The 27617-nt window shown below is 34.1% G+C and overlaps 1 protein-coding gene across 5 annotated transcripts in view; it reads left to right on the top strand.

Moving 5' to 3' along the window:
• Window positions 1-27617, top strand: part of LRP1B (LDL receptor related protein 1B) — a 1893223-nt gene that overhangs the window by 627689 nt on the left and 1237917 nt on the right. For all 5 annotated transcript variants that reach the window (XM_037849262.1, XM_037849261.1, XM_037849260.1 and 2 more), the window contains one exon: window positions 7598-7735. In XM_037849262.1, coding sequence (XP_037705190.1) covers window positions 7598-7735 — 138 coding nt within the window. The remainder of the gene's footprint in view (window positions 1-7597; window positions 7736-27617) is intronic.

Genomic DNA, 27617 nt, shown 5'->3' with positions numbered 1-27617 from the left:
GCAGTGCTGCAATGACAGTCACTCAAACAACAGAGATTTCATTTATTTTCTTATCTGTTTGCCCTTAAAGGAAGGTCAAAAAGCAAGACAGTTCGTTGGCCTAATAAATGTCTTGTTTGTAAGACTATAATTAATGACAACAGTACTTTGATTTTGTACTTTATACAATGTTTTTTATTCACCAATTTTGTCTATATTTGAAATGTTTACAGTTTCATTGCAAGAGAATATTATGACTTAACCTATATTTGTTGGATTCAGCGACTGGCAGTCAATTAAATTGATAAAAATCTCCTGACATTCCAAAGTTGGCAGAGCACACACACACACACACAGGAATATGGACTTCCCTATTTGGCATAAAAATGTATCAGGATGTGATCCAGAAGTCTTTAGTAAAGAGTCTTAACTAAACATCCATTTATTTCTTCATATTATTACTAATATACACAATAGTGACTTTGGTCATAGCAGAATTGCTTTAATATGGCAAAAATCTTCTTTAGGTGACCAGATGTGCGCTTTTCAATTATTAAACACATAAGTAAAGCTCTGTCTATTATATGCATAAGTAAAGCTCTGTCTATTAAATGCAAGGAATTTTCCTACACAGACTTCTAAAGAGTAAGGACTAAACAGGGAGGACATTTAAATTCTGGAACAAGTTATTAAAGCTGCAAAATCTCCTTCCCCAGGGCCTATAAAAATAGGACAAATGTCAGAGAGGCTTACGGGTAGTACAGCTGGACAAAATCAATCATTTTTATATCTCCTCCAGTTCTTGAATCTTCACAGCAAATATTTGAAATATGTAAACACATAAGCCATTAATGGATCTATTTTAAACTAAAATTATTTTGAGTGAGTTACCACTAGAGTGAGCACACATACATCTTGAGGAGTTCTTGTACCTCTTCCTGTATCCTCAAATGCAATCATATTTTACTGTAACAAATTATATCAGTTAATTTCTTTTACTTAGAAGTTAAAACTCATAAATCCAATTTTCATTTTCATTGAAATACTATAAATTTCTTTAATTTTCTTCACTTAAATTAAAATATCAGTTGGTTGGATGAAGTGGCTCACATTTAAAAGTAAATTATATTTGTAAATAAGAACAGGATCTTATCAAATAAACAAAGTTCTAGGAAAGTTGCATACTTTTTAAAGATATCTGGTCCATATTTCAAAACATATTTATGATGTTAAATATCTTTCCATTATGTACAAATTTCCTCAAATAACGTGGAATAAATAATGTTGTTTTACAGTTTTCATAAGTGGCCCAGATTGTTGTAACTATATTGATTTCTCATTTGTGAGAATTATGTTATAATGCATATTTTCATTGCCTTGGCTGCATAGGAACTACCCTTTCCCTTAAAATACTAAAGATGATAGTCTATAATATTTCCACAAAACTGGATATGATTATGTGTGAAAAGCATTTTTAAACAAACAAATAAAAATTAAAAACAGACATAGAAATTTTAAATACTTTCAATCAGGTTAATGGTGTCCCAGGAATCTTAATATATATATTAACATGGTTATAATAACACTAAGAACTTGTTTATAAATAATTCTAGGAAAATTAATTTTTAAAACATTTGTCACAAATTTTTAGAAATCATGAGACCTTCAATTTAATAAAGAAAATATCCACAGGACTAGATATTCAAAAGCTAAACATTATAAGGTAACCTTTCAATAGAAATGATCTTGTATTCCTTGGCATTGTTTTTCTAATTTGAGCTAGATTTTAGTAAAAGTTGAGTTTCAAATGTTTCCAAATACAATGAAATCACAAACTTCTTAGTAAAAAGACAGGTATAACCTGATGAAAGTCAAAACTTTCCACAATTTTTTTTTAAATCACTTTGGATTTGGAAGATATCTTATGCTTTTTGGCAATAGTTTTATATACTAAATTATTTTTCATTTGATTTTATATCAACTAATAATCAATGTGTTTTTATTTCAGCATTACACTATCGAATGTTGTACAACGAGAAGGAGAAATATGTAAAAAATAAGTGAAAGCCCTTGTACTTCAAGAGTGGTATGCAAAACTGTATCTATTATACAGTTCATGAACTATATGAAGATATACATATGGTTAAAAACATTTCTAATGTGCTATAAGCAATGTTCTGTATAAGTTAGCATAGCAGAGTGTGATCAATGACATCCAAATAAAATTCCCATCTGTATAGTGCTTCCCAATCATAATTTCATTTGTTCTTTATGACAATTGTGTGAGGTAGATACTACTATTATCATTTTTCAGCTGTGAAAGAAGAAATTCTGTGAATTCAAGTACTTTACTCAAGTCCAGACAACTAGTAAATGATAGATCAGAACTCAAATGCAAGGGTTTGGTCTCTAAACTGCATGTGTTTCATTTAGGCTGTGCTGTTTTTCACAAAGGAAACTTCATGGAGAAGCCAGGTTTTGATGTTGAAGGGTTTTATTTGGTGAAAAATAGATGACAGCATCATATAAAGAAATATCACTCATTGGGAATAAATTTGGTGTATTTTAAGGGAATGAAAAATGGCACTCAATGTAGCAGAGTATAACAACTAAAAACTGATTGTAAGTAATGGTAATTAAGTTTCACTTAGACAATGAAATCAGGCCAGGGAGTTTGGTTTTATTTTAGCCAACAATCGAGAACCATTATAATTTTGAGAGCAGTTGCAGGGCAAAAGTGTCATCTGTAGATCATGGTCAGAGAATGCATTGATGATGGTAAAAGGTAACTTCCAGTATATCAAATGGAAGTGGAAATTATTGAGGAGATAAAATGCAGTTTGAATTCTTCCAACAAGTGTGTACTGAGCACCTATTTTGTGTCAGAAGTGTGACAGGTATTTTGGATATGGATGAGAATCATCACTGACATCAGCTATCTCATCATCTAATGTTGAAGAAAGATACTTAAACATATTGCTAATGGGCCACAGAGTTTAGAGAATAAAGGACGTTCACATATTTCCTAGGCAGAAGACAGAGGGCAGTTTATAAAAGACCATGTGTGAAATGCATTGAAGGGTGTACAGTGAATGGTATAAATAATAATACAGTAATAATAATACTGTAAACTAGAGTATAAAAGGCTTGAAGAAATGGTGGAAAATGTTTCTAAGAGACAGGAGTTCTGGTCAGCCTTTGAAAGACTTTGTATGCCTCTGGTTTCACTGTTTGCAGGACTGTGGTGATGCTGAGGACAAGTGTAGCAGAATTATAGAGGCAGATGCCAGAGTCAGGAGGAAATAAGAGTGCCAAGGGTGCAGTCTACTTTTGAAGAAATTTAGCAGTCGTTTTTTTTAAAAGTAGAGGAAAAGGGATACTGCTTAAAAGGAAGTTCAGTCTACAAAACTGACTATTTTATGTAGGTTAAAAAAATTTGAACAAGATTGTAGTCAGAGGACTTAGATCCATTGGAAAGATAGGAAATGCAATGAAAAAGATTCTTGATAGGAAAAGACCCTAAAAGTGGGATGTGACAGTATACAGTTAGCTTTGGCAGACAGGAGTGATGCTGTTTCTGCTGAGATACCTTAAGGTAGTGGTGAGTGGAGATATTTGTATTTGCCACTATAGTAGAAGAAAAGTCTCTACTTCTTCACAAATGCACTATCTCAATTATTTTCACTCAGAAAATACATATGATGAGGCTTATGTCTTTTCTTACCCCTATATTTTTCTAGATGTTTACTCTTTATTCAAAATATAATTTAAACATTCAAAATGATATGGATGTATCACACTATCCTTGCATTGTCCTAGAGGGTTTGTTTGTAAAGTGAAGTTTAGTTTAAGACAGGAAATATATTTCAATCAATTGGGTAAGGCCTATAAAAATTTAAAAGCGTAAATGTTGTTCTCATATGTGGATATAATTTAAATCCCCAGTGATGGACTTTTTATCTTTTTAAAATTAATTATATATTTTAAATTTCACAATCCTGTCCAGGTCACGTAAAATTATACTTAGGAGAGTGAGGATGTTTTCTGAATGTGCATTCCTGAAAGATGAGACAATATTTTCACCAGGACTACCATACTTGTTGAAAGCGCCTTTGTAATATTTTGAATTTCCTCAAGTGTCTACCTGTCACCCCAGCCACCCTCCAAGGTGGTCCAACTCGTAATGATCAAAAATTAAAGCTTTAATGCTGGGTACATCAGATAGTGTCAGGACCCTGCTCCTCGCTATGTCCAGCTTATGATGTGTGGTTGTGAAATAGCTTAAATGCCTAAAAGTTTTTATGAGATCAATGATTTACCTCAGTATTGGATGTTTTCCCAGGAATTCATGCAGCCGCCATTATCAAATGCTCTCCTTGTCACACAGATAGATAGATGAGCAGGAGCAGTGATGAAGTTGGTTCTTCTCATTTACAAGAGGAACCTCATGGGAAATACACACCTCCACTGTACAAATGACCTTTGAAGTGAAGGGTGGAGTGTTCCCCAATGGAACAGCGCGCTAAATACCCATATTGCCTGGCTTCTGGGAGAATTTCGGTTTAGGCAGATATATTGCAATTTCCCAAACTTTCAGGTCTCTACCCCATTTTCCACAGAGAATAAAAATTGCTGGTTTTCGCGGAGCTTTCCAACAGGAGTCTCCCAACATTGGTGAGAAGAGTTTGGGATACTGATTGCCCCTACTTTGAAGTTGATTCCTAAGGCCTGGGCAACCTCTTCAAACAGTCTCTATTTACTTCAGTATATTGTACAAATTCTATTGTCTTAATGTGCTTTGATATGAAAATTTGGGAAGTACCAGCTAAGAGTAGTCCAACCTGACATAACCTTATGACTTATGGAGGGTAAGATGAGGGTATATCAAAAAGGGGAAGACTATAGAGGCTCCTTTTAAAGAAAGGCTAAGTAATCTTTAGTTCTCCCAAACAAATTTCTCTTTTACCTCTTCATGTTAGCCCTAGGAAGTTCTGTATATTGCCTTTGAGAAATCCAAACTTTTTTTTACCCTGTTTTCTCAAATTTTCTAAGTAGCTAAGATTTTCTCCTGGTTTCCAGATGTTCATTTCACTCTTACTATCATGTTCATCATTTACCTGTCAAGTTTAAAAATAAAAAAAATCACACTTTCATTTGAGCCAATACATGAATCATTTTTAAAAAAAAATCTTGCTATTTGCAAGAAATAGCGAGTCATTGAATGGTCTCTAACTATAAAATCTCTAAAATCCCAGGTTTTGAAGTGTTCTTTCTGTGGGTTATTTTTGGAATTTTTACACAGAGTTCTAAATATAACTGGCTTAAACACTACTTTGACATTTATACCAGGATGCATGTTTTTAAAATTTTAAGAATCAGCCAATTAATTTTAAAAAGAAGTACTTTTTGACCATTGATCATAGAAGTTTACAGCTACTCAAAATTAATTTATATTATTTTATTTTATTTTTAAATTCACTGAAAACTCTCAGTGAGAAGTGTTTCCTTTACTTTTATCTCTGTAATTTGTATTTAAATTTGTGTATTTTTACTTTGGCTATATATATATATAACTAAAAATGTACATATATGTATATTTTTGGAAATCTTTATATTCAAGTTACAGAGACATTATGGTAAATTGAATTGTGCATTTGGGGTGACAGATGTTTGGCAAAATTAATGGCCTTGTATAGCAGTAATTGTGTCAATATATATATATGAAAAACTATAGAGGAACCTGTTAGTGACAACACTAAAGCTGGTAAAGCTACATCATAAAAATAAGTTTACATCCCCCAAAACAGAAAAGGTGAGAGCTATTTTAGCATTAAACAAAATCACATATACATATAATTCATATTTGATAAGGTATTTCAAAAGGTGTGCCTTACTTTTGGCAACTCCAGTTTTTTTGTTTTGTTTGCTTGTGTAATATATTTTTCTTTTTTCTTTAATTCTATCCCATCACTGTCATCTGTAGTTCTTATAATTTCACATATCCTAGCATGTATTATATTAGATTGCTTTTTTCATCATTATTATTTTGTCCCAACTAAACAGTGACAGTAAACTTATGAAATGTTTAAGCTTTTTTTTTTTCTTTTGGGATTTGTATCAGAAAATATATTATGATATGTAAGTTTTACAAAAGGGCAACCTGCCTTCTCAGAACAGAGTCCTTACTTAAGTATAATACAAACACTTACTTAAGTGCCTACCAGGCAATATCTTTAAAGCTTTTGATATAACCTTACAACAACTCTATGAATTTAGGGAAACTGAAGCACAGGGATGGTACATAATTTACCAAATTAGTCATATTGTAAGTGATGGAGCCAGGATTTGGACAAGAGAATCTGACCCCGGAGTCTTTTAATCACTTGCTACCCTGCATTTATTTAAATGGTTAACATGTGTTGAATTCCTCCTGTGAGCCTGGCACTGTGTGAAACACATGCTTAGTGATTTGCATTGAAGACCATTTGACATTCACAGCAACCCTACAAGGTAGACTCAGTGATACTCTCATTTTATAGATGAGAAAACTAATGCTTGGTTGATTAAATAAATGAATGTCCCATGGCTATTGACAGAGCTGTTATTAAAATCTGTCTGTCTGACATAGAATCTGGACCTTTGCAATAATCAATGTCAGATTAATATGTGATTATAGTCAAATTGATATTACTGTGCTTTAGATTTGGGAGAGTTGTGTCTACCTAAAATGTGTATTATTTTAGTCTGTTCTTTGAGAATGTGAAGAACAGCTAGATATCTTTATTTATTTATGGATTTTTTTTTTTTTTAAATCTGAAGTGAGCTAATTAAAACCATAGAATTAGCTATAGAGTGGGGAGGTGAAGATGGAAAGGGCATGCTCACTGAGTTTACCTGCTGATGGTAACTGTATTTGTATAATCACTGTTTGTGTTTTTAAAAATAAGCTTAGGTCAGAACACAGTCTTTTCTCAAAGTTCAGCAGTTCCAAATATTTATCGAAAATATGAATTGTCTATTTTTCTATCTAAATTTCAGGTTGCTAATTTCTAAATCTTTTCTTACAGTACAGACGCTTTCCACCTTCCCCATAGGTTTCTTAGCTGACACAACTTCATTTAAATTCCACTGAAACCTTTTGGTTCTGTTCTACAATTTACTTTTCACAGGAGTCTGCCAAGAACTTGCCATTATCCCTATTTTACCATTGAGGAAATTGAGACTCAGGGAGTTTAAATACCTTTCTGAACTCAACTGAGGATAAGAGGTAGAATAATGACTCCAACCAACTTTCAGATTTTAAACCCATGTTGCTTTAATGGTTGAATAGAATATTCATATTTTTCATGTATTTGAAAAATAATGCATTTTTCATTTCCTATGCAGCCTTTAAAAATTAGGTTTTAATTAAATAGGCTGATTTCAATGTCTTTGAGAATCAAAGAACTATGCCAGCTGTCCCGGTAATATTTTCTATAGTTTATTTTTGTTTTGTTTTTTTTTTTTGTTTGTTTGTTTTGGTAATTTAAAGCTAGTAATCTCTCATGCTTAGCAATTTACCTATGAAAAAAGAAAAGCTAACCCGCATCATTTTGTTCCTTCTTACATTTTTTTTCAGGTCCTGAGGAGATAGAATTGAAGTGCCCCTTGACTCACATTGCTTGCCTAAGTGTCAGCAAATGTGTTCATCTATCCCAACTGTGCAATGGCATCTTGGACTGCTCCGACGGATCAGATGAAGGAGTACATTGCCGGGGTGAGTCAATTTATTGAACAATCCAACTGATTTGCAGATTTTTCATGAACTATTAAAGAGAATCTATCACCTGCCCTTTCTTTCAACCATAAGTGGATCAGTCATTGAGAAAGGAGGAATTTTATTATCAGAGATACCCAGTATGCATTTCAAAGCTGAGACAATTGTGTTTTATTGAAAAATATGGTTAGAAGAAGTAATACCTTTAGACTTTGAAGCTGGGCTTTTAAACAATTCTGTATTTCATATAAAAGAGTTCTTTTGAACAAAAGATAAATGAGAAAGGAGTCTTTGTCACAGTGAATCAATATCCCACAGTTTTACTAGCTTTTTTTCCCCTCTGAACCACTGCTTAAACAAAGAATACTTGAAGTAAAACCACAATCAAATATTTTAGTAGAATGTATTCATGGGGAATTTTTTCTTTAATATAATTTCCATGAGGTTATACTACTAACTTTCTCATAGTTTTCTTTGTTTTTTTAAATCGACATCTGAATTCTACAGTAGTCAAAGATTTACCTGTGTCTTAATGAAATGAGGGGAACATAGTTATAATTTCAAAATTTAAAAAATTTAATTGGAATGGGCACATACTAATAGAATGGGAAGGAGGAGTGGGAATGAAATGTGAGACAGAGAAATAAAAGAGCTTAGGAAAAAGTTGAAGACCAAGTAAGGACCCTGATCTGGAAATAGAATCAAAATATCAGTTGAGTAAATTAGGTTAAAAGATGGAGCCAGGAAAAAACAGCTGAACCGGGGGTCTCTAACTCAGATTCTCACATGTTGAGTGTAACTCAAAGGATATTGAAGCTAAGATGTCAAATCAGTAATTGGTCCCTCATTGTGGGGTCAGTAAACAGTAAAGGAATAGGGGAGACGCTAGAAAACTGTAGGTGCCTTTCTGGTCTCAGGACAGATTCAGACAGGCTGATTACGACCTGTAGGAAAATTTTCCAAGGCCACCAGAAATTCCAGTTTTGTAGGAAGAGCACCAAATCTGAATGTTAATGTTCAATTTCACTGTGTTTGAAGTCAGTTACTTCTTTTTAAAACATTGCGTGGTCAACAAAGTATAGGGCAATAAAACCTGTCTGCAGGGCTTGCTCACGGCCAGTTTCTCACCTCCGGGATGAAGTAAATTGGATTGAAGATCAGAGAAGGAGAAATATATCAGAAGAAGGGTAAATCTCAAAGATAATCTGAAGGGATGAGGATATTGAGAGGCTGTACATAGGCTGCTAAAATCAACTGTGTCACTAGGGCTTTTCCCTGTTTCTAAAGGGATGTCCAATTAACTCTAACTTTGTGACAATTGAGACTGGAAAGTTTAGGGCCTTCAGGAGTTTCCTTCTTTGGCCAAGTTTCCTTCTTAATTTTGAACTCTGATGAAGTTACCTAAAGGAGCCCAGCAGATTTTTAGTTTCAGTTATGAATACATGTGTAATAATAAAGAATTAAGAGATTTGATGTTTATTTAGAGGTTTGTGACTTGTATTCTTTTTTATAATGTTATATTTAAAAGAATACAATTAACAGAATTAAAGTACTGAATTATAAAGTGATAGGAATCAAAGAGTTTTATTTTCTTCTCAGAAATTAATTATGTTTTCTGGAGACTAATTCTATCCACTTCAGTTATAATTCAGTCTTCTTATTGCATTAAAAAAAAAAAAAAATCTTTTCAAATAGATGTGTGACTAAGCTTCCAAAAGAGTGAAATAGTCACATCGCTGAATTCTTCCTCAGAGGTGATTATATATATTTGAATATCTTAAAAATATTATAGTGCTGTGGCTCATACAAAAATGTATCTCGGAGCTCTCTAATAAAATTTGGAGTTTGTGATCTAATAAATGAAGTGTATGCTGATAGTAAAAGCAGAGGGCTCAAATAAAAACAAAATATTTAAACAAAAATAAAATAGTGCTATACTTATATTGATCATGGAAAATAACAACATAAGCTTCAGATTGAAATAGATTTAGAGTTTACAAATTATTTTTTATGTTTCAGTCTTCTTTCCGTTTCTAATTCAGGTTTCTAACTGTTCCGAGTTTCTTTCATTCTCTTATCACAAGTGACAACCTTTTCTCTTTCTTATTTTACTAGTAGGAGGCTGATTGTATCATTGTGGCTTTTTAGAAATTTCCAGAGTTTATCAAATGAAGTATTGGCAGCTGTTCATTATGAACTGGGGTGCACTTAGAAATAACAAAACCCTATATGACTCACTAATTGCTATTTACCTAAAGGGTTTTCACCTGTTTCTGTGGCCTTGCACACTGTAGAATGGCAGATTTAAGGTAACTAAGAAGACATACTCATTCCAGACTCTGGCTTAATAAAATATTTCTGCATTGAGAAAGGAAACTCAGAAAATCCAGTTTGCCTGCTTTGTCTGGTAGAGTGTCCCCAGAACAGAGACAGAAACAAATCTTTTGGGTGCCTTCAATGCACCACAGGTATTTGGTTTGTGTTCAAATGAGAAAAGGTGCCTGATTGTAGGCAGGAGCTCATCATGAGAAATGATTCTACTTTCCAGCACTCAATCTTCCTTGTAATTTTTGGTCATACCCAATGAAAATGTGTTTTCTCCAGAATGAATAAATTATCAGCCCTGTCAAGTATCTGGTGAACTTTCTCATCTAATATAGTCATAGAATAAAGAAAGAAAACATATTAATTCAAACATTGCATTTCATTTTGGAAACGCTTTTCTTTTGCCGAGCAATTCTGTTCAGTACTTCCCTTTCCATTGCTTCTGTTTTGTTGTCTTCTAAGAATGTGATTTAATAATTACATACAAAGTTTAAAGCATGCTTCAAAAGTGGATGAATCTTTTTTTCCAATAAAGAATCAAAAGTACTTTGGTATCCTTTATTAAAATTAATAAGTATTAAAGTTTAACATTTTGGAGATGATATTCTGGTTTTGGAAATGCTTTTGTATCAACTGAGTTCTTTTCTGAATTCTTCCTAGAAAAATCATTTTTTTCTTGGTGAAAGTAATAAGATACCAATTATAAATGATTTTCTATAGCACTGATATGTTAATCTCCATAATTAAGCTCCATTTGAAGAAAAATGGACTTTTGTATATGGATATACTTATATTTTAGGGATATGCCTATTTAAATTTTAAAATAAGGACTTTCAAAATCACTGCATTATATTTTAGAAAATGCTACCTCTTCCTTTATGCACTATATTGGGGATAATATCCACCATATCTAAATTACATGAGCAAGAAAACACATTCTATAAAATACGAGGCTTCTCAGTCCAGGATATTCCCACAGAAATCCTCACAACCATACAAAGAGTGCTAGAATAAGTGAACAAGTTCAGCTAATATAGACTAGATCAATTGGGATGTATCAAAATGCTATTTTAAGGTTTGACATTTTAAAGGAAGGTCATTATGTTTACATTTAAAGTAACTATTCAAAAGGAAATCCTCTTTTTATTCAAACCATTAAGTTAAGATTTGCAGCGCAAAATGGTAATGAATGTAAAAGTGCAAGGAAGGAGCAATCTGCAGCAGGAGTAGCCATCAGCTCTTACTTTGTAGTAAGAGTCTAGGAACTCCAGGTCATTGCAAAAGGGTCGCCTGCATCCCTAGAAAAAGCGTGTATGTAATCTAAGTGATTACACATAGATTCCAGCAAGCATCCCAAGGTATTTTTAAATCTAAGGGAATAAAATGTGCAAAGTGTTTAGGGAATGAAACACACAAACTCATCTTTTCTGATTTCTCTCTTTTTTATGAACCTGTTCTTATGTAATATATATTTAATTGGTGTATTTGATCAGGGACTTAAAGGTGAATAACATTCTGTTATGTAACACCTAACTCCTTGGAGTACTGCATATTGAGAATTTTCAAAATTCCTTTTTATTATTTTGCTTTCCTTGTCAGTTGAAATATAACTTACATAATATGTAGAAATACATTTTTATCTATCCATCCGCAACCAATTGTCAGTAATTCTTATGTATTTATGTTATGTATATTTCCTTGTGATATTTACAATTTTATATAACTGTTTTAAATTTTATATTTCTATCCATAAAACCAAAATCTTATGAGAAAGTGCTCAGAATGCCTGGAGGTAATTAGAGGCTTTCTTAAAATGGGCCAGGATAAATGGCAGCCTTTATCTCTGTGATGACTCACCACAGGAAAATTAGTAATTTTTAAAAGTTTTTGTGTAAATCTCATACGTATTTCAAATTTTCCAAAAAGTTATTACTCTAAAAGCTAATTCTTAGGGCAAGTATGCAGGACTACATTTTTGCAGTCTTCCAAAAAGGAAATATTTTATCTTGTATGGTTGTTTCATTAGTCGTTGTAACACTGATTTCAGAGTGGCACAAGATTATCATGTAGCTCCCAGAATGGAAGATAGAAGGAAAGTAGGAATAGGGAAGGAAGCAAGAAGGGAGAAAGGAAGGGAGGGAAGAAGGGAGAAAGAAGTTGGTGAAGCTGATGAAGAAAATGTATGAATTTGAAGCACTTTGTTGTTGTTAATTTCACTATATTGTATCAATGGATCTTGTCCTATTCCTATTTTTAAAGTTTCCATTGAAAAACATTGCCAATCTCCTAAATTATAATTAATTTATCATGCCTGACAGGTGAATTTCAGCATGCCATTTCCAAAAACAAAGGTATGCCGAAGAGGTATAATTGTACACAATACTGTAGAAAACATATCTCTCAGCAACATTAGGCTTAAAGCAGACAGAGGAGACTTCATCAGTGGGTGCCCAAGTGCCTTGAAACATCAATAAGCCTAGAGAGAGAAAACAAACAGGTGGAATTAGCCAGGACCAGGTTCATGTGCTCAGACAACTATTGATTAGGAAAGCTCCTGCAACTTAATAGCTGGTCCCTGCCATAATCTTTTCTTTGTGTTGAAGTTAGGCTAAGGTGCTGATCTGCTAGCCTCAAATCTATCACAGGTGTAAACATTTCCTCTCAAAGAAATTAGCTTAATTGAGCTAGTTTGGCGAAAGGTAGGTAGGACCCTTAACTTTGGCTGATTTCAGGGCCAAGTTCAATGCTGCCCAGAAACAAAGCACAATTTATAGGAAGAGAGAGAAAAAAAAAAAAAGCTCTTCTGTAAGTGTATCATCCTTGTGAAATGTTATTACAGAGATTGTTTACACTGACACGACACTTACATGAGATTAAGCTTTTGCACTTCTCGATGACAGTTGTGTTTGTATGTGTTTGTATATATAAATGTGTGTGTATATACACATATGCATATGTACACAGTCACATATATATGCATGTATGCATGCGTGTATATTCATTTTTCAAGGTCTTAGTTTTATGAATTCAGTTTAATAAGAGAATTTTTTTTCCAGGTATCTAACTTTTAAACACAGATATTTCAGATATAATTGGTAAAATAATCTTGCTGAAGAGACAAAGAGTTCAAGTTTTAACTCCCTGTTTAAATATGTTGACTTCTACAGAGTTAACTAGCTAACTGAATACCTCTAGGGAAAGGATGAGTAAGTAATTTGACTCCATATAGTAGTTCAAATGCATCCTGTGAAAGGATAATCTAAAAGAGTTTATTGTTTGAATGCTTTTTTGGCAGATTTACATCTTTGATTAATATTAATATTATACTGAATTGGAGTTCTCTGGCCCCAAACAAAATAATTTTCAAGAATAACAATATGAAAACAAGAAAATTTTGTAAATATAAAAGAAGAAAAATGGTATATTGACCTATTAATAGCTTTAAAATGATCAAAGATAGAAGGATTTAAATTAAAGGAGAGATATTCTGTATTAAACATCATTTTAGATTCAGTACTGATTTCTCTCCTTTGAAAATAGTTTCAAAATAACTCATACTACTTTGATATATTTTATCCAATTTTTGTTCTATAATTAGAATCTTGGATCATTCTGTGCCTTCAGTTGTCATTGAATGATACTCTGTTTTCAGTTAGTTTTGATTTTAAATATATGTAACTTAAAAACTATGGACCCGCCTTCCCACTGGTGCCCCTTAGAATGTTATTGTGTTTGTTCAGCTAATACCTGTTGATGAAATATCAATTGCTTTGATATGGAGCTTTACTCAATGATGTAAACAACTCCTATAATAACTATTTCCCAAACAAACCAACCTCTTAGATAGAAGTCCTATGTAAAACAATGAAAAATCAAGAGAACTCCCCACCAAAGGTCATTTCTCCCCAAAAGAAGAGACATGTTAATATTTCCATCATATTTGGAATCATTAACTTATATGAATTTTCATGAACCATATACTCATTGTTTGTCTAAACTTTCCCTCTTCTTCTTGAGATGAAGGAAAACAAAGAATGGATTGTGAAAAATAATAATGGGTATGAGCCCAAAATATTTTTCTAAGTGACAACAGATATAAAGTTTTCCCTATATTCTATTCATTCAATAAGTTCAGTAAATTTTATTGAACACTGACAGTATTCCAGACACTTATCTAAGCACAGGGAATTCAGAAAGTACTATTTTGTGCATTCATGGAATTTATATGTCATAATGGAGAAAGAATAAAATGAGCATCGAATACTACTTGAGAGGGTGTAAGAAGATTCTAAAGAGAGCTGGTATTTGTTTCTTTCTCTCATAGTTGTGTGTAGGTAACTTGGGAAGGAAGAACATTCTAAAAACAGGGAATTGCATGTAGAGAGACACAAGTATTTAAGAATGCATTGTACCCTCAGAACTCTATAAAGCTGAAGCATAGGATCCTGAGTGGAGAGAAGCTGAAAAATTACTTGGGAATAGACTTATAGGGGTTACATTAGAATAAGGATATAGTATGATCCATTTAAAATGCATTCCATAAAACTGTAAACAGCAAAATTGTGAAAAAATACTATTCTTAATACTACTGTATGGGTGTTATATGATATTGTTTTAATATTAAGCATATGGAGGCTAGAATTGTTGCATATATGTAGCCAATTAATTCTTAGAAGGTATATGTGTGCCTTATTGTAGTTATAAAACTTACTAAGCTAAATAGTCATCTATGCCTTCATATCTGATCTGCTTCTGAGTCAAAGGAAGTTAGGTATTATTCTTTAATGTGTTACTTTGATGGGGTTCATGAAATTGAAATCCAAAATAGACAACATGGGGAGCCATAGTAAGTGAATTCCTTTTCAGATGAAAGTTAGGAATTTGAAAGATAAATTTACTATTTTAAACAACCAGAATCCCATCTTTAAGCAAGCTACTAAAATACTACTTTATTAAATAATATCTAAGTTTTGCCCTCTTTTATGTTAACTTTGTAGAGGTGGGTGTTCCACTATATTCAAAAGTATGAATTTTAGCATACTGTCACTTGACTCCACTCAACCACACATGTGATGCTAATAAATCCCTTTTATTTCATTATTATCATTATCATTATTTTTGAAGCAAGCAGCTTGATATTTTAAAAAGCAAGGAATTATAGCAGGTAGCTGAGGTTGAATGGCATCCTCTGGAGTCACACAGAAAATTGGTTTGAGGGTAAGGTTTTAGCCCTGCGACCTTGAGTTTTCATCTGCCAGTTTTGACTACCAGGCCTTAACATATGAACTCAGAGAAGTGCATTAAATTTTTGTGCTCCAGCATCCTCCCATTCTCAAAGAAGGTAGATGACTTATAGAAAAGCAACTGATTTTTTAATTGATTGAACAGAAAGAACAGTAAGCTAAAAAAACTATATAACCACCTTGAAGAATTTAATGTCTCTATCTAACTATTAGGTTTATCCTCTTGAGATAAATTAGCACTTTTATTTGGTAAGGGATATGGAAACTCTTTGAAGTAGATTTGTACTACTAACAATAGGAAGTTTTAAAAAGTCCTCCAGGAGGTCAGCTTTCATAATGAAATCTGGAGGGAATAACAAGACACTTCCAAGGACATACAATGGAGAAACGTTAAATTTTGAAGACAAAAATCCCTGCCATTCTGATGAGAAGAAACCAATAAATATTTAGAAGATTTGAGATTTGTTGAGCCCCATCTGTGATTCTGTTAAGTCGTATGAAATGCGGCAGGGGAAGATATCAAGAGACTTGCACACTTTTCAGGCAGTATTTTCAATCCTGAATTTCTAATCTGTCTAAATTGCAAAAAAACAAAAACAAAAACTGTTTATGTTGCCTTTTCTCTAATCCATTGTTTTCATTTATGTAGCAAGCCTTATTCCATTGAATCACGTGTATTAATGCCATCATATCTGAGTATCTCAATATGGTAAATAATATTCAGAGAAATGAAATAGCTGTAGATTGGCAGCTTCTTAGCTCACTATAATCAGTCCCTTCTTAGTAAATCAAATAATTATTTGTTTTTCACTCTTGTAGAGATAAAGAGAATATGTGTATTTTATGTTTCTCCAAACTTTCTACACATATTTTAGTATTTGAGTTTAGACACAAGATACTCTTCATTAAAATTTAATCTTTTGAGGAAAAATAAACCACTCAGGTTTATTTGCATTAGCTGAGAATTTGCATCTTGGTTCCCCTTGAGGCCTGTGATTGAGAAAAAGCATGAAATCAACTTACTGACCTTTATCCCACAAGGGATTGTCAAACCAGTTCAGACAACCTGCTCTGCTGGTGCAAACCGTAATGTGCCATTCAAAGTCAGATCACTTTGCTCTCTGAGGCTTCTTCTAAATTAGGTCAGTGTGACTGTGAGCCAAAGCTTGAGAGCTTGAGAGTCAGATCCAAGGAGAAGGGAAAGGACAAGGCCCAAAAAGCACTTTTTGGTTCCATTAGCTGAAATGTGTGGGTTATTCTCATTCAGACTGTAGGTGTGAAACCATGGAGTGCCAAGAAAAAAAAATCTCTACAGTTCAATAAATGGCTCAGAGGAATGATGCAATAATTTTCAGAGTAGAAGCACGAAAAACCTGAATAGTCTAATTTTTAGTTAGGTCAATTAAATATTATTTTAGAGGTCTCAAAGAAGTTCAGAGAGACAAACTAATAATCATAAATGCTCTTTATTCTAAATGGCTTATATAGAATTATATCCATATATATTATGTATACAATTAGATATATATAACTTATAAATAAATTAATATAGGATATGTGTATTTGTGTATTCTATTACTTTTTCCTATCCTGTATCTATTGGATATCCAGCTGAAATGATTATCTCAGGGAATTAGAAATATTCGGATCTTTTTTTTTTTTTTTTGCCTCTCACTTGTTTCTGTTCATTTGTTTCTGTTTTCAAAACCAGTATAATATATATATATTATACTGTATATATAGTCATGTTTTGAATGCTTTGAATAGCCACTTTGACTGCTAGTTCCTATCCCCAGATAAATGACTCCCAGTTCCTTTTCAGTAAGTCATGTCTGTATCCTACCCACCTAAATTATATCTGCAAAACAGAGTGGGCAGTACTGAGATATACATTCTTGGGTTTAAATCCTGGTAATCTTGCCTAATATGGAATCATTTATCTTTTGAGATGAACTTTTAAATACAAATGTACTTCAGCTCATTTTATCCTTTTTCTTTTTTCTGTATATACATTTTATAACCCTAATAGTTGGAAGTACCTAAAGAAACTTAATATTTAACTGCTACCTTAGTCATTTGACTGCAAGTCTCAGCAACTGAGCCAAGAAGACAAACACGCAGAAAACAATGAGAAAGTGATTGACTACAAAAATGCATGGAACTGTTTTGCAGAGTAACTTATGGGGTAAAGCATGCTACAATAAATGCCAGAATTATTGGCTTCAAAGAAGCAATGTGCTCTTTGTCAGGAAGATTCACTACTGCATTTTGCCTAATGTGATATGTTCCTTTCAATTTTGTTTCTCCTTATTTACCAAATATATCCGCAATATGCAGAAGGGAAACAAAGTTCGCCTCCATGACTATAACTACAGAAAGAGAAACAGCAATAACTTCCTCTAAGTATGAAATAGAACTGTAGGATAATAGGCCCAGAAGGGACTTTCAGAAGTCATCCAGTCCATCTATTTGCCTTCAGGCTGGATGGAGCCCAACCTCACCTAGAGAGATTGCTATCTACCCTATTTGGAAGGCCTCCATGGAGAGACTTTCTAAAAACCATTTCTTAGTAATATATTCAATGCTTAACAATCTGTACCATGAATGAATATTTACATTATACATTAAAAAATTCTCCATGCCCCCTCAGGTTTTAGTCTTTTCCCTCCAATAGTTTCTGTGTTCCTGTAGCTTAATCATGATTTTCTTGCACTTCTCCAAATAGCCTTAAATTTTCAAAATCCCAAAAGTTGTAAACTACCCTCTCCCAACTAACTGAGTCACAGTCTATTAGTATCTGACTAGTGCCCACTGTAATTGGCTGTCATTGCTCCTGAATGCTATAATTCTTCTTCTCTTACTTCTTAGCATTGCCTTGTTCACTTATATTGTTTCAGTTAGGAATTGTGTTTGACTGTATATGACAAAGATTTCTAAAAGACTGGTAGAAATACAGAGGTTTCTTTTTCTCTCATGTAAAAAGGCTGTTCAGAGACAGACATTCTGTGGCCAGTGAGGTGATTCCATGATGTTATCCATGACCCAGACTCCTTCTGTATTTCTGCTTTGCCATCCTTGTTGCTTGGCCTCCATCTCCCAAATAACCTAGTGGTCATAACATGGCCAATGTAGCTCCAAACATCACATCCATATTCCAGGAAAATGGGGAAGGGTAAACCATCCCTCCCAAATAAACGAGTTCCCTTCTTAAGGAGCTTTTCCAGAAGCCTAATACAATTTCTACTTTTTCCCATTGACAAGAATTTTGACACACAGCCACCCTTATTTGCATAAAAGGCTGGGAGATGTATTTTTTTTTTTCCAATGGAGAAGCAATGCCTCAATAAAAACAGATTTGCAAACAGAAAGAATGTATATTTGGCGGCAACACAAATTTAGGCCTCATACGCTTTTTTAGAGCGACCAAAGATTTGCAGATCTACTATGTTTGCAGTCCTAGGGGTATTAGGTGTTGCCATCCTACTTTGTTTGAACCCTAGGGGAGGAGTTTAATGGAAAATTAGAGATGATCATTAAAGGTTCTGTGGCTTTGATCACCAGTAAAATGAGGTGTTTGGACAACACCACTAAGATTCTTTCCAGATATAAAATTGTATATGTTAAAAAGTTCAATAAGGTTGTGCCAGTTTGAATGTGTTATGTACCCCCCAAATGCCATTGTCTTTGATGTGGTCTTGTGTGGGCAAACTATCAGTGTTGATTAGATTATAGTTCTTTGAGTGTTTCCATGGAGATGTGCCCCACCCAACTGTGGGTGATAACTCTGATTGGATAGTTTCCATGATGTGGGCCCACCCATTGGGTGGGTCTGAATTGAATTACTGGCACACTATGTGGGATCAGACAGAAGGAGCGAGCTTGCTACAGCCAAGAGGGACACTTTGAAGAAAGCACAGGAGCTGCAGATGAGAGACAGTTTGAAGATGGCCGTTGGAAGCAGACTCTTGCTCTGGAGAAGCTAAGCGAGGACAAATACCCCAAGTACAACTAAGAGTGACATTTTTGAGGAATGCAGCCTAGAGAGGAGCATCCTGGGAGAAAGCCATTTTGAAACTAGAACTTTGGAGCAGACTCCAGCCATGTGCCTTCCCAGCTAACAGAGGTTTTACGGACACCATTGGCTATCCTCCAGTGAAGGTACCTGATTGCTGATTTGTTACCTTGGACACTTTATGGCCTTAAGACTGTAACTGTGTAACCAAATAAACCCCCTTTTATAAAAGCCAATCCGTCTCTAGTGTTTTGCATTCCAGCAGCATTAGCAAACTAGAGCAAAGGCTGAGAAGTGTAAGAGAAAGGTCATGTTGTGCTGTGACAAAGCATTCCCAAACATCCAGATTGATCTCCATAGAGGATGTTTTTTGGGGTGTGGTGATAGCTAACCCACTAATTGAGAAAAATCCTACTCATATGGTTTGGGCGGGTGGAGGGGTTGCTTTCACCCTTCCTCCCTCCCATTCACACCTTTGTAGTCCCACGTCTCCCCATTTCCTTCTCTCTTCCTCTCCGTATCCCTTTATCACTGCCCCATGTCTCATACTATTTATGCTTCAAACTTAGGCTTATACTTGAGACTTCTTACAAACAACATCCTGAATTTCAAAATCTTTGTTATTTCACTATTCTGCTCAACAACCCTATTTTATCATTTAATTTTATTATGTGGCTTATCATTGTGTATATATTTTTTGTTGTTTTATCTGGCACTTTCAGAATGGAAAGCCATGTTAAATTGCTTTATCTTTCTCTCTGATGATTAATTTCCTATTTTATTTTTTTGTTATGGTTTTGTTTTCCTAATTTTCTGACCAAACAAATGTACCACCAAACCTTTTTTATGGCTGTTGACTTTTGTTTTACCTTGGAAGAATCCTTTAATTAGTTTTCCTTTGACTTCGAAATCCCATCAGGTGGTTACTTTTATCACTTTTTACACCTCCAAATAAATTCTTATCTCTGAGATCCAACTTAAGAAAGCCATTTTTACCACAGGATTCTAGAGAATAAGGAGGCATTATGTAGATAATTGACTAGATTTTAGTTTATAGTCATAGTAAAAGCAACATACGAGGAAGTGTGACTAGTATCACTTGATACCCACTACAATTAGTTCTAAAATCCTTGATACTTCAGTAAGAGAAGAGAAGGGTGACACATTTTGTCTGCTTAGAGGAATCAAAATCAGAGAGAAAAGAGTTAGTGATTTGCACCAAATTCCCTACACATTTAATTCATACTTTTTTTCTCATTTTTAACAATGAGTATATATACTTTGGTATGCTTCTTTTTGAGTGTTCAGCTGAAATTGGTGAAACCTCCTTGAGATGAGACTAAAGGTCTGTTTCATCCGCCACTCTGTGTTAGGAGGACTCAGGTGAGTTAACCAGCCAGAACCGCATGAGCAGTCTGGTATTTAGCAGCCCCCATCATTTAGGAGCCTGGAATTGAATCGAAACAAATGTTGTCGAATTGCAGTCAGCAATATCTGCCAAACCGTAATTGCTGTGTTTTCTAGTTTATACATTGCATTGGATTTCACCGCCCCAAAAATAAGAAAAAAAAAAAATAATTAAAAAGCTTGGCACTTATAAAAATATAGATTGGATTTTGAAATTATTATTATATCGTTACCTTACATGCTCAAATAGAAATAATTACTATAAGAGAATGAAATGGTGCTTTCACTTAAAAAAAAAAAGTGTCTCAATACAGAGTCATCCTTTATGTTTGTCAAAGTCAATTTTTGTTTATTTGTTTCCTGGTTAAACTATCCTTGTTGAAATCTGGCTTTTTGGTGTTTGATTATTGGATTATTTTTTCCCTGAGGTTTACTTAATACCAATGGATTTTTTTTCCCTTTTGCTTCAATAGCTTTTTTCTATTTTCACTTGTCATTTATGATTTTGAATGTGTAATAGTTTCAGTGAAAAATACTTCCCAAAGCAAATAAATATAAGTTACAACAATTCTTTGCTATTCAGATACATATGGAATATATAATCCTTCTTTTTAAGAGGCAATTAGCAGTTCAGTCACTTAGGATGTTACAAGTCTTTGATGTTCTGTTTTACTTTACTGCATACAACCAAGTTCCTACATATCTACAATGGGCCAAAACTAATCTAAATATGAAATGCCCAGGGGTTTTCTACATTAGTTTTTTTTTTATGTAAACTGTTAAACAAAGGGTCATATGACTCTACTTACGATGGCATGGAAAGGCAGTTTCCTAACTCTTTACTAAATATAACTTTGTATTCAATTAAATAAACTAAATAAAGTCAAACTGGAAAATTTTGTCAGGAGGGTTTCCTAACTCCTTAAAAAGAAATGAAAATATATACTTGTATTATAGTTGCAAATCTACCAACATTTAGGATAATATTTTTTGCTATAATATTCATTCAAATTCGAATTTTAAATTATCTAGTTTTTTTTTAACTCACTTTTCAGTTGGACTAGTGATTATATTGTTAGCGTTCGATAAATGGTTACTACAATAAAGTAACAAACTAGGCACAGCACAGAAGCTTAAACATTCTTTTTTGGTATATAAGGGCCCATTTTTATCTGAGAAGATTCAGGAGTAGATGGAGCATTTTACCCTGTTCTTATTTTATTGAATATATTTGAACTAAGATTATGTATGAAACTTAATTTAATAATTGAACTAGTATGTTTAAAGATCAACTAAATGTTCAGCTTGAGGTATTATTGGAATTAAATTAGAATCATTTAAACAGTACCTCTGTGGAGGCCTAATTTAGTAATACAGAGGAGATAAGGTATCATCAATGTAACCCAATTGATAGAATACACAAGGAACTACAAATAAAATATGGATAGATGGATGATCTAGCAAATAAAAGACAACATATCATATGTCTGAAAGAAGTCTTTGTGGAGAAAAAATTGATTTATACAAACTTTATTAAAAACATGTTTGAAACCTGATGAATTGGTCCTTGGAGACTCTAAATTTGCAGTGAGGTTAACAGCCAAAGGGCAGAAAAAGGGTAAAATGAAAATTATGTTTTTTGCTGGGAATGCAGATTAACCAGGCCTAAGTAATGAAAAATAGTTTGATAGAGGATAATTTCCAAAGGTGACTCAATGTCAACTATTTTGTAAGATGACAATGCAATTTTTCATTCCAATATTCTTACATCACCTTTGTAGTTAGATGATGAAAACAGTGTCTTATGTTAAAAGGAACTAAGTCAGATGTGGGAAAGGTAGGATAAGGACTTCGAAAGACAAGGGTATAGAAGAAAGTGATATGAAAATACTTAATTTATTTGAAAACATGCTCAAAGTCTGCTTCTTGAGTCAGTTATCACTTAACGTAGTTTTTTTCTTCGACATTGTTGTCTCAGTGACTTGTTTTCTTCAGGGTAGCATATTTATACCAGTTTCACATTCTTCTTCATAGAGTCATTCTTCAAAATGTGGCTGCTTTATTTATTTTTAAAATTTGCTTATTGGAAAAATATTTTCTGAATGTCCAATATAGGCCAATCACTTAGCTGGGTTCTGGGGATCCAGATGGGCCCTATTCTAAGGGGCTCCCATCGTTGTGCGGACACAACTCATTAGTACATGATTGTAAACTAATGTGGTCAGAGCCTTATCAAAACACCTTATTGCCTTTCCAGAAGCCGCAATTGGACCTAGATCTGAGTTCCCTAGAGGAATATTATTGCCATGGATCAATCATAACAGGTGATCCATTATTTAGAGGGAACCCAGTCAAAACAAACTGAATTTTCCTTAGAATCACATTATCTTTTTTGTTTCCTTTCATCTGTGGGTATTAATAATCAAGAAATCCTTTGAATAGTTTTCTAAGTTGTACTTTTTAGGTTTCTTTCATTTGAAGTTGACTTAACTTCATTCTTGGGCTTCTCCCAGTCATCCTATTGGCTTTAGATTAAACTCTCACTACAAAAAGAAGGAAAAAGGAGCTTTTTTTTTTTTGCCAAAACCTTCATCCGGTGTGGTGGTGTGGTGCCTTTTGTCTGAATCTCCTCACTCATTAGCAATTAATTAGCAATTAAGAGGAAGCATCAGAAATCTTTTGCTCTCTACAGCTCACCACTCTCTGCCTTGAATTCACTAGGATTTACCTACTTTTGTCCTTTCCCTTATTTTTGCTAGTAGCCACAGAACTCTAAATCACAAAGATTTTACACACCGATTATTCTGTCTTCGTTCCTCGATATTCCTCAAATTCTTCCAGTGTTCCCTTTAGAACTCACAGTCCACTATCTGAAGGATTCTTTATATTCTCAAACTAACCTCTCAAAAGTCCTTATAGCTTCTTGGTAAAGAATACCTGGCCCTCCCATATGTACACTGCTTCTTCTGCAAAACTCTCAAATGAAGACTGTTTTTCCCCACCAAATCTCCAACCACTGGTCTTGAAGCTGGGGTAATTTTCCTCCTTCATCCTCATTGCTGCCTACAGTTCATTCTCCCTCCATCTGTAAAAACAAAAGCATTCAGCTTTGAAGTTCATGCGAATAGAATATTTTACCCACTACCGTTCATTGCCCCTCATTTCTCAATGATTGCAACTCTCTCTCACTAATACTACTGTCTTAATTTTGGCAATTTCAATGTCATTTTAGATAGCCCTTCTAATACCTCTTGGTTTCTCTATCCAACTCATCTATTCACACTAATGATATTCTCTAGAGTTTAGATTTTGCCAATGGTAATCACTGAAGTCCTTCATAATCTCAATTTTATGCAGTGCTCTCTTTGACCATTACCAACTATGCTTCCAGCTTACTGTCTTTACCACCTTACCCCAGTGATCCGCCACAACATTCTATCCTTTATACTTCCAACTTTCCAAAGTCTTACACACCGTTGATATCCTCACTTACTTCCTTATTTATCTGGCCTGTCATTTATTCCCTACTTTGTATAGGTTATGCACCTATGTAATGTGCACCCTCAAATCCCTAGCCACTGTCTTTCTCCCTCATACTCAATTGGTAATTCCACTACTCTAATTAAATCCAAGTCTACCTCCTCCGTTCTTCCACGTGTGCAACATACCTGCCTAGAGGAAAATAAGTAATCATGCTGACTGGTTTCACCTTCCATTCATGATCCTAGACTCAACAGAACCCTTAGGTTATCAGCCCATCATGATATAAATTCCTACTTAATTTACTAGGCTAGCGATCTATTTCACATCTTTTCATCTCTTTCACGCTAATATTTCCTTCCCCATCCTTACTGAATTGATGGCTTTACTTTCCATATGACTGAGAAAACTGAAGCAATCAGAAGAAAATGTACATTGATTCCCATCACTAACTATACCCATTTTTTTGGCATCTGCACCTCAACACTTTTTTTTTTTTATTTGTTACTATAAATGAACTATCCATAGTCTTACCTGAGGCCAATAGTAGATCTTATCCCTAATTAAGCATATTGCTTCAGGTCTCCTCTGTCTCACCTGCATTATAATTTCTCACTTTTACTGGATCATTCCCATAAGCATACATTCATATCAGTGTATCTTCCATCCACCTACTACCCTATTTCTTTGCTGCTCTTCTAGTCATTGCCTCCAAATCTCCTACTCCCATTTTCTCTTAAGTGTATTATCATTATGCTTTTAATTCTACCTCTCCACTGAAATTGTTCACACCAGGATCACCAATAACCTCTCTATTGGCGTATCCATTGATCATTTAGTTACCCTAAGGGTCGTTTCTAACATAGTTGATAATTTCCTCCTCCTTGTTGCATGTTCTTCATCTGCCTTTCAGGACACCACATTATCTTGGTTTTCTTCCTAACTCATTGTTTTCTCCTTTTCTATTCCTCTATTTCTCATTAAAGCCTCAGTCCTTGGCCCCCTTCTCTTCTCTACCTAGATTTGCTCCCTTGCTGATATCATTCAGTCTCATGGCTTTAAATGTTATCTATGTACCAATGACTCCTATTTTTTTTTTAAATTTCCAGTCCAGACTATGTGCTCCCTCTCTCTCTCTCTCTTTCTATATATATATATATATATATATATATATATATATATATATATATATATATAACTACCCACTTAACATCTCTAACATCTCTACTTAGATATCTAATAGGTATCTCAAACTCGACAGGTCCAAGATCTTCCCCACCCTTCTGAAATATTCTACCTAGCTTTCCTTTCTCAGTCAGTAGCATCTGTTTCAGTTTCTCACATCAAAGATATTGGAGTGGTCTCTGACTTCTTTGTTTTTTAACATCCAACATCTAATTCATCAAAGTATTTTATTGGCTTTACCTTCAAAATATATCCAAAACTCTATCACTTCTCACTATCTTTATTGCTACTATCTTGTACTTGGATGACCACAGCAGTCACACAATTGGTCTCCCTTCTTCCATCATTGCTATACTATATTCTATTATCAACAGAATAGCAAGGTGGCACTTTAAAAACCTGTATCAGATCATATCAGGATATGTCATTTTTTTGCTCAAAACCTATCTGTAGGCCTCCCATTATATTCAAAGTAAAGGTTAAATTCCCCCAATGGCCTCTCATAGGCCTGTGTAACTTGGCCCCTTGTTATTTTTCTGACCTCATCTCCAATGACTGTTTCTTAATCCCACAATTGCTAATTCCTCTAAGTATGTAGACCTTCTGACTATTCCTCAAACTTGTCAAGCATGCTTCTGCCTTAGGTCCTTTGCTATGCCATAAAACAGAGGAGGGGAAGGGAGGAAAGTTTTTTTTTTTTTTCTTTTTTTTTTTTAATTTATTACCATTGTATTCTTTTGGAATGCTTGTAATAAAAAAAAGCTAAAGACTTTAATGGGTGTTTGCAAAAGTGGAAAATTAATTGCCTTGAATATTAATTAGATAGGCATTTTTTTAAAAGAAGAAAACAACACTCAAAAAAAAAGAAATGAAATCTGATGTCAATTCCTTGCAGGAAGAACATGAGAAAACACCACGCAAAGTTTTAGTAACTAGCTTGGATTTAAGAGGGTTTCTGAGTATTTGGATGCATTTGTTTTAATGTTTTATTGTGCTTTAGAATTCTGTGATCAACATGGAACCCCATAACTTTCCAAAGTTTTTGTTTTTGTCATTGTACAAATCCTCTTTATCTCCCTTGTTTTCTACCCATCCACAGTTTCCTGTTTTCCCGACACTTTTATGGAGAATTAAATCAAAGAAGGTATGCATTCTTTTGACCTTGCTTTCTTTTCAGACTCAGAAGAAATTGCAGCCATATTCAGAATTAGGTTAAGGAACCTTTAGCCTGCACCCACAATTTGGCCCAAGAAATTTATTACCTGTCTATCAGGAATTAAGTCAGATCAGGAGCCATGAGGAGGCACAGCTATACCAGACACAAGCCCTGTACTCAGAGCTTCCAATTTATATAGAAGATAGGTCAAGAATCCCTTTTCAAGGTCAGTTGCAGTAATATTTGATTCATTTTTTTAAAGTTCTGCCTCTGTAGCCAAAGTTGAAGACACTTGGATAATTCATTCAACATACACTACCACCTGTGGAAATGGATTAGTGGCAGGTTCCCTGGGAGTTTTTCAGTAGATAAGTGTTGAGCATATGGTCCTGTCTAGCTCTGTAAGTCTAACTTCACCTCAGCTTTATTGATCAGGAAAGGAGACTCTAAATCAAGGTGCTGCTGTTCTGCCATTTTGTCTATATTAGAACCCTGGATAGCAGCTGCACACTGGCAACTAACCATAGCCCTAAGGCGTATTTTCCCTCTGCAGATTACTATGCAACAAAAGTAGAAATGAATCATCTTTCAATCTGATATGTTCTACCCTTTTGTCCACTCCTACATGAACTTACGTATGGCACATAAAAAAGAGTATGAGGAGAAATCTTCTAAAATAGGACCTGTTTTCTGAAATGTCTGTTTTCTATTTTCAAGAAAAAGTTGTTCTTTTGGGTAAATAATTAGCTTAGCATGAATATTAAGGAAGTTGGCCTGTAAGTCAGTGAGTAATAGAATTATTGTCTAAAATGGATTTGGGGGAGATCGGGGGGTTAGTTATTTTTTAAAAGTAAGAAACCCGAAATTCCCCTTTTACAGCTGGAGAAAACAATACTGAGTCAAACTAAAAGAAAAAAAAAAAGCATGTTTTCTTTGAATATGCACTAATTACAATCATGGCAGAAGGGCAATTGCTATGTCTTGTTTTTCTACCAACTGAGATTAGACCTTCTTTTTCCTTCCTTGGAGATAATGAGACCAGGTTAAATGCTTTGCCAAGATGCAGGCAATGGA

Source organism: Choloepus didactylus, chromosome 9 (genome assembly GCF_015220235.1).
Source record: "Choloepus didactylus isolate mChoDid1 chromosome 9, mChoDid1.pri, whole genome shotgun sequence".
Lineage (NCBI taxonomy): Eukaryota > Metazoa > Chordata > Mammalia > Pilosa > Megalonychidae > Choloepus > Choloepus didactylus.
Note: the sequence above shows the minus strand (reverse complement) of the source record. Positions and strands in the feature narration are given on the sequence as shown.